The 15,286-nt window shown below is 40.3% G+C and overlaps 2 protein-coding genes across 2 annotated transcripts in view; both read left to right on the forward strand.

Annotated features, from left to right (window-relative positions):
- LOC109962534 (zinc finger CCHC domain-containing protein 2-like) overlaps positions 1-2,561 on the forward strand; it is a 5,521-nt gene extending 2,960 nt beyond the window's left edge. The window contains exon 2 of the mRNA XM_020604336.1: positions 1,693-2,561. Within this exon, the coding sequence (XP_020459992.1) occupies positions 1,693-1,920 (228 nt within the window). The 3' untranslated portion in view covers positions 1,921-2,561. The remainder of the gene's footprint in view (positions 1-1,692) is intronic.
- Positions 1,908-15,286, forward strand: part of zcchc14 (zinc finger, CCHC domain containing 14) — a 49,367-nt gene continuing 35,988 nt past the window's right edge. Inside the window, exons 1-2 of the mRNA XM_020604335.1 lie at positions 1,908-1,990; positions 13,023-13,233. Coding sequence (XP_020459991.1) covers positions 13,068-13,233 — 166 coding nt within the window. The 5' untranslated portion in view covers positions 1,908-1,990; positions 13,023-13,067. The remainder of the gene's footprint in view (positions 1,991-13,022; positions 13,234-15,286) is intronic.

Below are 15,286 nucleotides of genomic sequence, written 5' to 3' on the forward strand. Positions count from 1 at the left end.
CCTGCACTGTGATAGTCTCAGAGGTCCGTTTAAAGCGCAGAGAGCATCATGAAGAACAAGGAACACACCAGGCAGGTCCGAGATACTGTTGTGGAGAAGTTTAAAGCCGGATTTGGATACAAAAAGATTTCCCAAGCTTTAAACATCCCAAGGAGCACTGTGCAAGTGATAATATTGAAATGGAAGGAGTATCAGACCACTGCAAATCTACCAAGACCTGGCCGTCCCTCTAAACTTTCAGCTCATACAAGGAGAAGACTGATCAGAGATGCAGCCAAGAGGCCCATGATCACTCTGGATGAACTGCAGAGATCTACAGCTGAGGTGGGAGACTCTGTCCATAGGACAACAATCAGTCGTATACTGCACAAATCTGGCCTTTATGGAAGAGTGGCAAGAAGAAAGCCATTTCTTAAAGATATCCATAAAAAGTGTTGTTTAAAGTTTGCCACAAGCCACCTGGGAGACACACCAAACATGTGGAAGAAGGTGCTCTGGTCAGATGAAACCAAAATCGAACTTTTTGGCAACAATGCAAAACGTTATGTTTGGCGTAAAAGCAACACAGCTCATCACCCTGAACACACCATCCCCACTGTCAAACATGGTGGTGGCAGCATCATGGTTTGGGCCTGCTTTTCTTCAGCAGGGACAGGGAAGATGGTTAAAATTGATGGGACGATGGATGGAGCCAAATACAGGACCATTCTGGAAGGAAACCTGATGGTGTCTGCAAAAGACCTGAGACTGGGACTGCGATTTGTCTTCCAACAAGACAATGATCCAAAACATAAAGCAAAATCTACATTGGAATGGTTCACAAATAAACATATCCAGGTGTTAGAATGGCCAAGTCAAAGTCCAGACCTGAATCCAATCGAGAATCTGTGGACAGAACTGAAAACTGCTGTTCACAAATGCTCTCCATCCAACCTCACTGAGCTCGAGCTGTTTTGCAAGGAGGAATGGGCAAAAATTTCAGTCTCTCGATGTGCAAAACTGATAGAGACATACCCCAAGTGACTTACAGCTGTAATCGCAGCAAAAGGTGGCGCTACAAAGTATTAACTTAAGGGGGCTGAATAATTTTGCACGCCCAATTTTTCAGTTTTTTATTTGTTAAAAAAGTTTGAAATATCCAATAAATTTCGTTCCACTTCATGATTGTGTCCCACTTGTTGTTGATTCTTCACAAAAAATTACAGTTTTATATCTTTATGTTTGAAGCCTGAAATGTGGCAAAAGGTCGCAAAGTTCAAGGGGGCCGAATACTTTCGCAAGGCACTGTAACAAAGAGTGAAAAATTTAAGGGGGTCTGAATACTTTTTGTACCCACTGTAGATTCTTGTTGGGTTGTGTTACAGAAAAACAGTTTCTGGTACATTTAATGTTTTTATAACTTCTGAGGTACATTTCCTTGTTTGGCACCAACTAAAGGCTTTCACCTCCAGATTTTAATGATATCATGCTTAATTAACATAACTACAACACATAACTCATACTCGATTTAATGTGATAAGGGAAATATCAATCATTAATAGTGCCCAGGTATATCATGTTTTCCAAGTTGAAATATGGTTTTGCTGCTTTACAGAGAAACAAGTGCCAGCACAAAACAGCAAAATGCCTTTTCATTTCTTGAATGGTAGACCATAGACAAGTATTGCCACATCTGTACCTGTTGTGTTCCAGGGGAGTCATTTGTGTACTCTTGAGCCTCTTACGGACCCTGCTGGGTGTTTTCAGCTGAGCAGCAGCAGCAGCAGCAGCGGAGGAGGAGACAGCAGCAGCAGCTCAGGCAGCAGGGCCCGGTGGGGCTCGAACCGCGACCACTTACACTCAGCCACATCTCCACTATCGCCATCAGCCCGCGTCTCTGCCTCAAGCCTCGTTGGCCCCCACTGGCTGTTCTCTGCCTGATGCCAGCACTGGCTTCCACCCTCTGTCAGCCTGCCAGCCCTGTCACACACATTGCACCTGCTGGCACACGGTATGGAGCACCACAGTCACAGTTTGTTAGCTTTGTTAGTGATCATTTACATTTAGATTTAGTTAATTTCATTTCAGTGTTTCACTAATGGACATCTGTGGTTCTGGTAGCTTTATTCTATTTAATTATAACGTGGTAGTTTGAGTTAGGCTAATTGGCTAAAATGTAGTCCTCAGTTGATTGTGTTAGTAAGTGCATGCAAAAGAGAGAAAAACTTATTTGTAGTGTGCATTTGCTAGTGTGTAGCTGTCATGGAATGGGCCACCAATTTTGGGTTTTTATGTGTTGCTTAATACACCCAGAAGATGTTGCCACAAACTGGAAGATTTCTTTAAGTCAAATTTGCAGTTATAGCTTGCATAGAACTTGTTTTTTATACAGTATGTGTATGTTTTATATCGACATTGCAATGGTAGTTTTTAAAAACGTACCTTTAAATAAGGAGTTCACTTGGATGTGTGTAATTGTGTATAATATAATTAAGACATAAAATGCAAACTAAGAACAGAAGTCAAATCTGAAATAAAAGTCACATTGTGAACATAAAGTATATGGCAAGTCTGGCTTGTGGAACAACTCTTACACCATCATTTACCCTTTAAGACTTTAAGAGGACAATTTACTGTGCAAGAGTAGCCTAATATATTAAAATCCTTTTGTGGAGTTTTTGGCCACTAGTGGTGCTATGGAGCAGTGTTTTTATGTTCTCATTCCCACTGTTTTTGCATCTCATGTTATTCTAGCATGGCCATAATGAAGCATGCCTACTTGCACAAGCATGTGAGCCACATAATACACCTTCATGCTAATGGTTTCATGCTAACAGCCAAAAACAATATCAGAGCAAAGGTGGGAAGAAGAAGAAGACTGCCTGTAAGCAGCAGCACAGGTTTTCAAAATATATATTTTGTGAAAGTCAGCATTTCAAATGTTCTATGTACAGAGAATGTATTAAACACTTTTGTTAGAACTCAAGTATACAAACAGTGAGTTTTGGTAAGAAACACTGGATGTAAACATATTTAACAGGAAACCCCACCCACAGGCTACCTTTCTGTGTCTACTTCAAAACACACCACGTTGAAGCATAACAACACTACGCTCAGTTACCTCAACAACTATTAGCTGGTCAAATTGCTTTTACAAATAGTCGAGGATGTGCACACAAAACTGGGGTAGAAAATACCGTATATTTCTACAATTTCATAAAAGCTTATATGTGGGCATTTGCAATGTTTAGAAATAAAGCAGCTTGCTGGAAATCGATAAAGTTACTGTTTGAGGTGAATTTTTATGCTGCACAAATTCTTGCATTGCATATGTTTAACCACACACCACCTTTTCTAGACATCTATGGCAGCTAATGTGATAAATATTCCACTGAAAAACAGCAGCTATTAGTAGTGATAATGCTAAATGATCTAGCTCTACAGGTGGAGAGAAAGCTGATATTGTAAAAAGACCCATCCATTCAACTACTTTTTTGTTTTATTTCATAAAAGGGTTGCTTCTTACTTGTGGGTTTTTTTGGTATGGTGCTGAAACACAGCGGGTGTTTTGAGTTGCAAATGTAAAACTCAGCATGGTAGCTGAAAGCAGCTTCACCTTGTTTGGTTCTGACCTGAGGTTCTACCAGCTGACTGCTTCCTAAGGATCTGAGAGCATAGTTGGGTTTGTATTTTTCAAGGACATCTGAAATGTATTTTGGCCCCGTAACAGTGAGTGATTTATAAACCACCAGTAGCATGATTTTGTAACAGATTTTGTTATGGCCTTGATGTGACTGGTGATGCTCAGGTCTGAGTCATTTATGACACCCCCTTCATGAGGTCATTAGGAAGTTGGTTCCATCTGTGTGCAGCATAGTATGACACTCTGCTGCCCACGCTGCTTCTGTTGTTGGTCCAACCCTGCATTGTTAAAACATGATCCACCTAGTGAAGATTATAAGTAATGTTTTTCAAATCACAAGTAGTCATTTCAAACTGCCAGCCACAAACAATCGCTCCTAAAGTTAAAGTGCAAAACAGAGGCTGTCAGACCAAAGATGTCTTGTTCTTTTGCAAAGAGAGAGAGTGGGAAAAAGAAAGGACAAAAACTGGGGTTAAAATCAGTTTGGCTTTTTGACATGGAGTGTGTTAAAAGCAGCCAAAGGAATCAAATTTGATTCAGATGTGGCACTGTTCCTTCTGAATACATTAGCATCAAAAGCTAATATGTTTATTTTGGTAACATTAGCGACCTAGCATGGTTGTGATTTAACCTGTGTATTGAATTCAGATTATTTTAATTTGGCAGTAATTCAAGATTTGTGTAACATTAGTGCTTTCGTCATGTTACTATTAACCAGAGCATTTTACTGGACTTCTGAATTTATTTGTTAGTCAACTAATGCTAGCTTCAGACTGCAGGCAGCATTTTTTGCATTTTGTCACAACTAGACATCCATTTTACATTTGGCAGGAAACAGGATGTGATGGAAGGAGGCAAAGAGCAGTTAGGAGCAGCTTATGGTGTCAGTCTGTTTTGAGTCTCACTAGACCCTCTAATGGCTGAAAAGAAACTACAGTAGGTAGAGTAGTTTTAACTAATTAGCTTCAAATTGAATGTCTGTTGAAATTATCAAACACAAATGAGAAAGGTAAGCCAAGCATATGATGCCTGATAAACATATTACTTTACCATCAAGAAAATTCGGACGTGTCTAAGAATGGTTTAGTTTTGGCACTAACTACATCAAGTACAGTACATCTGTGCTAACTGGGGAATGGTAGTCCGGTCTAGTCTCGTCCAGTCCAGCACCACTGTGTAATACATAAGACACATACTGTACATTAATCCTCATAAGTTGTGAGCTGTGTCTGTGCATGTGCATCTGTACACAGGTACACAAACGGGTGTATGAAAGGTTTTGAACATTTGGGAGTACAATCAATTGCCATTTTCTAGATGTTCATTATTACCCAGTTTGGGATGTTTTCTTGACCTTCCAACATTGTTATGACTAGTCTAATGCCTAGGCCTAAAACTAGTTAAGCTGGATGTGGAACCAGACCCTTATCATCTCCATAACTGATGTGAAATATGAAGAAATGTAACCTTCTTTTAGAACAAATGCCATATCTAACAAAAGGATCAACAGAGTGCTATAAAATGTCCAAATACTCATGGCAGTAGTGGGAGAAAACCACTGCAGCTGCTTACACCCAAACATGGTCCCTCTGCCTGGATGTGTTGTAATAAAAGGTGGAGATCACGTGGGGAGGGAGAGGACAGAATTGCCTAGTGATGGAGTGAAATGAGTGGTTCATTATCCCTCTGTTACAGTAACATCTGGGCTCATCCTGCAGAGAACAGAAGAAGGATTATGCAGACATGAATTAGGACAGGTAAAAATTCATAAGAGAAAGAAATTTTTTATCAATGTGAGTGACATAAAAAGAGACGAGCAAAAGAAAGTTAAAGAAACAACTGGTTATTTTCTTCCTCTTATTCACATAGATATATCAGAATCAGAATCTGGTTTATTGGCCAGGTGTGACGGACACACAAGGAATTTGAGTCAGGTACATGGACTCTTAATGTGCAAACAGTAAACCAGCATTAGGCTGTGTAATATAACAAAATAGCAGTATAGGCGCCACACTCAAATGTTCACACAGAAACAGGCAGACACTGTTTAAACATGTGTGAGCACTGAAGGGAAAGTACCCAGCTCAGAGAGGAGTGTTTGTATTTAGTGTTTTGTTGCCCTTGGCTCCTGCTTACTGCAGGTCAGCACATTTCTCTATGGTGAAATCAACCCTCTGTGGTGTGTATGTCTCCAGTGAATCCCCAGGAAGTTATAAATGCTCTTACTCCCTCTCTCTCTGGCTCTCTTTCCTTCTCTCACTGCTCTGAAGGGACTGACAGGGTTTCATTGTAAACCAGAGCATCCTTATTATCTACAGTAGTGCTGCTTTAGCAATAATTGCCACCTCCTCTAGATGAATTTGACACAGTAGCGGAAAGCTGAAATCCATGTCAGCTCTAGAGTAGCAAAGTTTGTGTATATGCCAGAGTCCTGTGAGGCTGGAGGGAGTGTAACAGCCAACCTGGATTCCTAGTCTAGTAGCAGCCATCACATGATCAGAGGTGGAAGAAGTTCTCAAACATTTACCTAAGTTGAATCATTAGAAAGTGGTCAGTATTGCATTACATACACATTATTTAACCCTACAATTCCTTTCAGCTCTACAAAGTGTTTTTGTGTCTTTTAGCTTATTTTGTTTGGCCGTCCCTGGTAGGCTAGTGGTTAAGGCGCAGCACTCTTGCCGCTGCGGCCCACGCTCGAATCCAGGTTGTGTCCGGAAGGGCATCCGGTGTAAAACACGTACCAAATGTCAACATGCGAGTCGTCAGTGTGACGATTTGCTGTGGTGACCCCTAAACAGGAAAAGCCAAAAGTGACTTTCTAGCTTGTTGTTTTGTTTGATATCCTGTAGCTGGAGTGCTTTCGTTCACTCTCACAGCGCTCACTGAATTTCCCTTGAGTTCTTCCCCATGATTCTCTTGAGTCGGGTGCTTTAAAAATTAGGCAGCCTGAGTGAAAGTGAGAGGAGCAGAGCCATAAAGAGGAAATTCATCTCCCTGTGCATTTTAACATTTGTTTTACGTTTGTGATATTTATCTGTGACATGATGAAACATGTTGTAAGAGTAGCAACCATTAGCTAACATTAGCCACTATAAGATACTATTCTTCATAGACGAAATAAGGTTCTAACAGCTAAACCCGTTGAAGGCAGATTTCCAGTTCTTTTAACCAGGAACTCAGAGAGACGAGGCAGTCCACTTGGATATAAAAAATCATGCTGGTTTATTCAAAGGATCACAGGTAAAATTAACATTACACGTCCAGGTATCCTCCACCTCCAATACTGCACACAGGCCGACGAAGAATGAAAAAACCCTTAACCACAATAGGCCTATACATTTATCACTTCGGTTGGGCTAGCCCCATTCTACCCAGGAACGTCAAACCGTGGCGTCACCTGATATGCCAGCTTTACAGCTGACCGTAGCAGTAGTCAAAACATGGAGAAAATCAATGTGTGTGTGAGTGTTGATTAAGTGGTGTGTATCTAAGAACATTCTGACATGACATCTAGTGACATGTCATGACATTACACATAAGAAAATATTATGATTACAATTACGGTTAAACATATCATAATAATAACAATAATCATCCTGTCTGCTGACAATCAAACTTTTTCTATCTAGTTATCCTTGACCATATGCACCCTGCAAAAAACTCATGAGAATGACTAAGCATTTAACAGCCTAACTAGACATCCTGTCTCCACTAAACATTTCTAATACAACAAGTATCTAACCAATTTCTATCTGACTAAAAATACCTAACACCGTATAATGTGTAGTAAACTGAGCAGGTGTGTGTTTTACTGTATGTGATATTTACTTTTTATTTGTAAGAGGGAGGTTGCATTTTTCTTCTCTCAGAAGGTGTATGCCTTTCTTTAACATCTATGCAGAACTGTACTTTACTCATAGTAGAACCTGATTTTAAACTATTCTATACTGTATACAGTACTATTTTTTGTTTGCATACAATATTGTGCAATCTCATTATATGTTTTCATTTTAATCTTCAAGCTATAGCTAGCATAAGACGGGCTTCAGTGCTGCACCAGCCACTGCACATTAGTCTTCCTCCAGCATGTTAAGCTTATTTTAACATAAAGCAGCTGGATGCCAAGTCACTCTAGAGGAGAAATAGTTGAATTTCATTGTAGTGGAATAAGCAGCACATAGAATTGGCTTTTAATACTCAGTAGGGGCTGATGCATTCCTTTTAATTTAATTTATTGAATGCGTGTCATCTGTGTGTCTTGAGTTATTGTGTTGTTTTATTTTTGCACAGAACCTTTTTTTTTAGTATATTACTTGTGTGGTGTAGAAGAGAATTATTTATGTAGAGATACTGCTTGCAAACCAATGATGGTAAGATGATGTCATGGGGTAGGACTGGATAAGTCTGACTTCTTCCTACTCCATTCAAGCATGTACTAGGTATAAGCAAATTGATATGGGATTAGCATTTGTTGGATATGTGTAAAATTATGTGTGTTGACATATCAACTGTCTTTACATGCTTGAAAGAATAAATCAAATCAAAACCAGACTCTTTAATCATGTCAGTGCGACCAGTGTGGGCACAGTGGTGGTGCCAATACAAAGGCTCTAGCATGGTTACCCAGCAAACAAGTGAACCTGGCTAAGCTTTTGCTGCAGCACAACACAACAACATCGTATTGAGTTGGCTGATCAAATATGCGCAAACACACACGCCTGGTAGATTACTTTCTAATGTAATTGGCTCAATTCTTCTGTTTACTTGCCACTTGTGAAAACAGGGATTATTTGCAATAATTTGGACATCTTGATAGTAAATAGTTACAGTAGTCCAGCCTGGAAGTAACAAATGCATGGACCAGTTTTTCAGCATCACTTTGAGACAGGATGCTCCTGATGTTGGCAGTTATGCGCAGGTAAAAGAAGGCAGTTCTAGAGACTTAGTTTATGTGTGATTTAAAGGACATATCCTGGTCAAAAATGACTCCAAGGTTCCTCACAGCAGTACTGGAGGGGAGAGCTATGTCATCTAGAATAACTATATGGTTAGATAGTGTATTTCTAGGGTTTTCACAACAAAGTAGAAGAACTTCAATTTTCTCTGAATTTAGAAGTAAGAAATTACACGCCAGCCAGGCCTTTAGGTGTTTAAGACATGCTTGAAGTTTGACCAATTCATTTGATTCATAGATAAATATAACTATCATCTGTGTAGCAGTGGAAATCTATGCTGTGTTTCCTGATAATATTGCCTAGAAGGAGCATGTATAAAGTAAAGAGAATTGGACCTAGTACAGAGCCCTGTGGAATGCCATGACTAACTTTAGTCTGTGTGGAAGATTCATTATTAATATGAACATATTGGAATCTGTTTGATAAATAAGATTTGAACCAAGTTAGTGCACTTATTTTAATTGCAATAACATGTTCTCCTCTCTGTAATAAGATGTGATCAGTGGTGTCACAAGCAGCACTGAGATATAGAAGGACAAGAACAGAGACAAATCCTTTGTCTGAGGCGAAGGACACGAACAGAGACAAATCCTTTGTCTGAGGCTAGGAGAAGATCGTTGGTGTCTTTTACCAGTGCCCTAGTAACCACCCTTATGTATGAATGCTTCATATCCAGAATCTATAAAAACATTGTGTCAGAATTAACAGAGTGAAGCTAACGTTTTCCAAAAGGGAAGAGGAGTGGCTCTAAACACACAATGTGAGATTTATACATTTCATATTTTTTACTGTACTGTTGCTGCTAGCAGCATTCAGGGAGGTTTACATCTTGTCTGAAGTCCTGGAATGTGTCTTAATTTCATTTTCACACTTCTTGTTTTTAGGTTCTTCCTCCTAATCCTTCCTGATGATTCACACTGTTCTCATGAATGCTGTTGCTACTTCATGCACCTCCATTATTACACAGTCCGAATCTCCTTCCCTTCACTTGCAGTCTGCAGACAGAGCAGAGAGTTGGCAGTTTGGCGAGCCACATGCAGATGTGGCAATAGCACATTTAATTGTTTTCAGCTCTCCTGCCTCATGCTGTGCGTGTGTATGTATGATTAATAGCACATTTTGGGTTTTTCCTCTGTAGGAGGAGGAAAGAGCCGCTCACTCATAACTCCCACATAATCTTGTTGTTGTTAATTATATAAATCAGCATTTGGGGGGACTTTCTTGGTGAGCTGTATGGTGTATGGAAGTAATATCCTTTATTTAAACAAAGGTACATACAGTAAGTGTTGTAACTTAAAATGCTTCGTGGATCATATGGTCCATATTCCATACATTCTACAGGTAATACACTACATTGTAAGAGACTGTAAATGATTAATAAAACCTTCACCCTCGTTTACATAAAATATCATTTAAGAGAGCAGATTCAATCGGGATGAACTCAACTGGGTTATATTTTCATGACAAACAGAAATCCAGTCCAGTGTCCAAGTCCAATATAGCTCTAAATGTCCTGCTCTGTTTACCGTACATGTCAAGAATATGTAGTCAAACATATAAACAGCGTGTTATTGTGACAAAGTGTTTATAGCACTGGCTTTTGGTTGGAGTAATATTTCATAATCTTGTTGGCTTTAGGGATTTTCTGACTGTGTTGTTTGTGTGAGACTGACATTTTGTGCTACAGGAGAGGCCCCGTGTTTAGGCTCTATTTTCAGTAAAACATGCATTAACATCAACTCATGAACATCAGACTGGGATATAAAAAATGTATTCCTTGAACTTGCTTTCATTGATTTTTTGACTACTTGGGGGCAGCACAATAAGATGCACCTGTATTACCACCCAGAAAACCCCTTGATTAAAAGCAGTAATATCACACCTGCTCTCTGGTATTTTGGTGAAATCTAGTAAAACTACTAATTGATGTAGAAATGAAAGGGGCAGTGGTTAGCGCTGGCGCCTCAAAGCAAGAAGGTTTTGGGTTCAAGCCCGGGCCAACCCAGTGCCTTTCTGTGTGGAGTCTGCATGTGCGTGGGTTCTCTCCAGATATTCTGGCTTCCTCCCACAGTCCAAAGACATGCAGCATAGGTTGACTGGTGACTCTAAATTGGCCGTAGGAGTGTGTGTGGTTGTCTGTCTCTAAATGTCAGCCCTGTGATAGACTGGCGACCTGTCCAGGGTGTACCCTGCCTATAGCCCAATGTCAGCTGGGATTGGCTCCAGCCCCTCTGCAACCGTATTCAGGGTAAGCGGTATAGATAATGGATGAAAGGAATACAAATACAATTAAATAATTTATAACAGAAAGATGTTTTGGTGACTCTAGTGTCATACTGTGGAGTTTTCTATATGTGACCAAATTCTGATTGTAAGTAATGAAAGTAGTTTGCTCCTTACATTTCCTGAGCCAGGTTATAAAGGTTTGGCTGGATCAGGGATCTGGGATCAGTTCCCAAAGTTCTCTTGAGCAAAGCAGCAGATTGCCCAGCAGTAGAAGTCAGCTCCAGGTTTAAATGTGTGTTTTAATGTCTACTGTTTCTCCCTTCAACTGCGCCTCCAGGGTGTTGCTATAAATAAGAGTGCCGTCTCAGTCGATGGGCCTGGATAAATATTGGTTTGCTCTGTCCTGCCAGATTTTTCTCCTGGCTTTGTTTTAGCACTGTGCCAGCCCTGGAGAGAGCGTTGCCTTGTGTTTGAGTTTGATCAAGCAGCGACAGCAGAGAACATAAGTGTTGCATTCATCTGGTGATGGTTGTGGCCTTGTTTGTGTATTTTTGACAAGGCAACTGGTTAAGAGGTGTGGGGCGGGGGGGGACTATGTGCGAGGGTTTCTATCTGCCAAGCGTGGGAGCAGATGCAGAATTCACGGTTTGCTTTTTTTCTGTAGTTGACTCAGCAAAGACAACTATTACATTCATTCAAAAAAATGACACAAGGACAAGCTTTTCTTTGAATAATGCTGCCACAGGGTTGAAGCGCACATGCTCCAGTGTGCAAACTTGCTCTTCTAGAAGCCGAGTAGGTGATGTTGTTCTGGGCTGTATCCAGGCTAGTGTTGTCACGATACCAACATTTTGGTACCGGTACCCCAATTTCATACATTCCAGAGGGTATGAAGGCCACTTGACTGGGTATTTCGCCCCACAGACAAATGATGTGTATGTATGTAACTTATATGTATGCAGCCTGAGCAATAAAGTTACAAACTAGGGTTTTGATTTTCACAACATGCATGTTATGTTTGAATTAAAGTGCAAATGCTTGTAGAACTGATTAGGGGAAATATGCCAGGAAATTTCATGCTGCTGCATTGGCAGCTTTGGCAACTGTGCACCTTTATTATAATTTAGATAGTAAATGGCATTATCTGTGCACATTTAGACTCAAAAGCAAACTAGGCTCTTGTTGCTCTCTGCTGATGCTGCTTAAGATCTCAGGTTGGAAGAAACATGGATTTATTAAGGAGAAAACGGAGGAAAGGATGTCTAATTTTCCTTAATTACTCTGAATAGTCTTGACATCATGATGACAGAATGACCAGTATCACTTCTAGCACTGGCTGCTTAATAAGGTTGTTATTTGATTTTTATTAAAAATTCTAATAAAGGTCACTTTTACAGAATTTCTCATTTTACAGTGTAACTTCTGCTTTTAAATACATTGCACATTAGATGTCTTGTTACTGACTTTATTAACACTGCTTACTTAGCATATGCATTATTTCAAGTAGCACAGAAAACAACACAATAAATTTCAACACTACATTTAACATTTTTCAGCCTCTAGTTTTCTTACAGTTTATAGACAGGTCCAAATATTACATCCTTCGATCTGCTAACCCTACAAAACTAAAGGAAACTTTACAGGCATGTGTATTTCATGTGTAGCACCGCTAACTTGACTGATACATACTCTCTATGAGCTAAAAATAGCACACAGGCTACTGTAGATGTAGCAAAGGTAAGACACGGTGAATAACATTAAATTCTACAACATATGATGGCAACATGTCTTATGAAGGTTTTATGAGGAGCGCTCTTGGGTGAACAGCTTCAATAAGTGCACCATTTTCCTTAATAGATCCATAAACACACACCTGGGGAGCCGACAGTGGTGCGGTGGGTAGAGCAGTCATCTCCCATCGGTTCTGTACCGGAAACAAATTCCTTGTGTGTAACATACGTGGCCAATAAAGGTGATTATCCTACCTACATGAGTGACTGAACATGAATGATCATTTACAGCGATCAATTCATCACATCTGATGGGGGCACACTGGCCACCGTGGCCGTATAACAGATATAGAGGGCTTCACAGCCAAATGCAAGGGCAATGACAGCCATGGTTGTTGTAAAATTTGTACCCTGGCTGTATCCCTGACCTTTAATCTGTCTTCCTACCATTGCTTTGACAAAATGATTTCTCATCCCTGTCTCCAGAGCCAGACCATAGAGCCCAGTACTGTCTCAAGGTCAGGGGTCACTATGGGACGAGGAGACCATGCAGTCAGCCAAGAGCTCACACCTCCTCACCTGGACCTCCCTCTTCCTCCTCCTCCACCTACTTCTAATCTGCCCCCTTCTCTCCCTGTTGGGAGGGGCCAGGATGTAGCAGCACCAACCAAGAACTACCAGGGGAAAGCAGGAAAAGGTGAGCTACTGGAGCTGTGGCTACAGAAATTGTTGCTTCAGTCCCAAAAGAATACTCATCATGATCTTCTATTATTTGCAGCATTATAGGGCTCTGTGATGGAAATATTCTCTATTGCACTGTCGTATGCTGTACTTTCTCTTTTTCTTGGGCTCAGTGCCTGTCTGTCTGACTTTCTGTGTGTATGTATGGCTTCACCCCCACCCTCTTTTTATGTATATCAACCTGAAATGAGTGGGTGTGTTGCTCTACAACCAGCCGAACAAGATGTGGCTTGCTGGCACATCTGAACACTGGGACTAAGCTTAAAAAATGCTTCCCTAGGGCTTGGGTGTGTGTCTTTATATGTGTGTGTGTGTGTGTGTGAGAGAGAGAGAGCTGCAGTATTATCACATAAGGATGCATGTGTTCCGTGGACCAGGTGATCTGTCAGAGCAGTCATCATCAATTGTCCCTATTGGGATACAGTGTAGGACTTAAGGAACTATCATGGTAAATGATAATATTTAAACAATTTTTTTCATTTTTACATAAAAGTTGTTTTCTAGTGTTGTTGGAACAGCACAAATTCATTCATCTCCTCTGTTGTGTCAGGTGGCGGAGCAAATTTAGGGGCATGTACCTCAAACGCTGGGCAGGTGAGAGAGAAACGGTATTTTGATTTTCCGTATGTCCTGCACATATAGTGAATTGGCTATAAAAATCTTTGATCTTGATCATGAAATAAAGCCACAACTATCTACACTGGCTACACTGGCTTCCTCTGATAGTAAAAAGCTACAGCAGAGACACTGTTCTCCACTGTTGTGTTCTGTCACCTCCCCTTTACAACACATGCCAGCTACCAAAAACCAGTGGTGGAAGAAGAACTAATATTGTTTACTGAACTAAAAATGTCAGTACCAGTGTAAAAATATTCTAATATAAGTAAAAGTCCTGCATTCTAAATATCACTTAAGTAAAAGTACTCATTATGCAGAATGGGATATTTATATTATTGGATTATAATTATTGATACATTATTATGTTCATCACATTTAATGCTGCATCTGGTAAAGGTAGAGATAATTTTATTAACATTATATAGGCCTACTTATAGTTTCTTACAAAAGTACTTCACATACTGCTGGGTGGCAGGATGTAAATATTTTTGTTGTAGAAATATGCTCCAAAACTCACCTTAATGTGGAGAGGTACAGTTTCCTGTTACCCAGTCTCACTGAACAGCACTGGCAGCAATGCAGGGATACGTATTAGCTTCTAAAACAGGGGTTCTCAAACTTAATGTTCAAAGGTCTGAATCAAAGGTCCAGAATGATCGATGATAAACAAACAAGTTTTATTAAACTTGCTTATAACCTACAAGCAACATACATTCGAGTTTAAAGAGCCCATGGCATGCTTATTTTGCTCATTTCCAGCCATTTAATGTTTAATATAGGGTACCTCTAGATTAGCTTTGCACCCATCATAGCTCTAAATAGTCTAACGGAATACCATTACTTAATTTGAATATCTCCTCCATAGATACGTATGTAAACAATAGTATATGTACCGCTAAAAAGAGATGTGTAACACTCTAAACAAAGCGGGTAACTGAGAAAGCCCATATTTTAACTGGCATAATGCAGACATAGTAACTTCTCCAGCCTTACAACAATTCTCTCTAAGGTTACAGAAACAAGGCGTTAACAGAGATGCAACGTGTGTTTTTTTTAAACTTACCATTAAGTCCCACAGAGTAGTGGGACATCACTCCTTTTTCAAGTAGCTCCAAGGTCAGTAAATCCAACTGGTGTTCACTACGTCTTCCCCCACATGCTAAAAGTTTTAGCATGTTCCTATTTGTTTCTCATGTCTATCCATCCATCCATTTTCCTCCGCTTATCCGGAACTGGGTCGCGGGGGCAGCAGTCTAAGCAAAGATGCCCAGACTTCCCTCTCTCCAGACACTTCCTCCAGCTCCTCCTGGGGAATGCCAAGGCGTTCCCAGGCCAGCCGAGAGACATAGTCCCTCCCGAGGCGCCTGGGGCTTGGCCCCGGCCTACCCTTG

Source organism: Monopterus albus, unplaced genomic scaffold (assembly GCF_001952655.1).
Source record: "Monopterus albus unplaced genomic scaffold, M_albus_1.0 scaffold65.1, whole genome shotgun sequence".
In the NCBI taxonomy this organism is placed as follows: domain Eukaryota; kingdom Metazoa; phylum Chordata; class Actinopteri; order Synbranchiformes; family Synbranchidae; genus Monopterus; species Monopterus albus.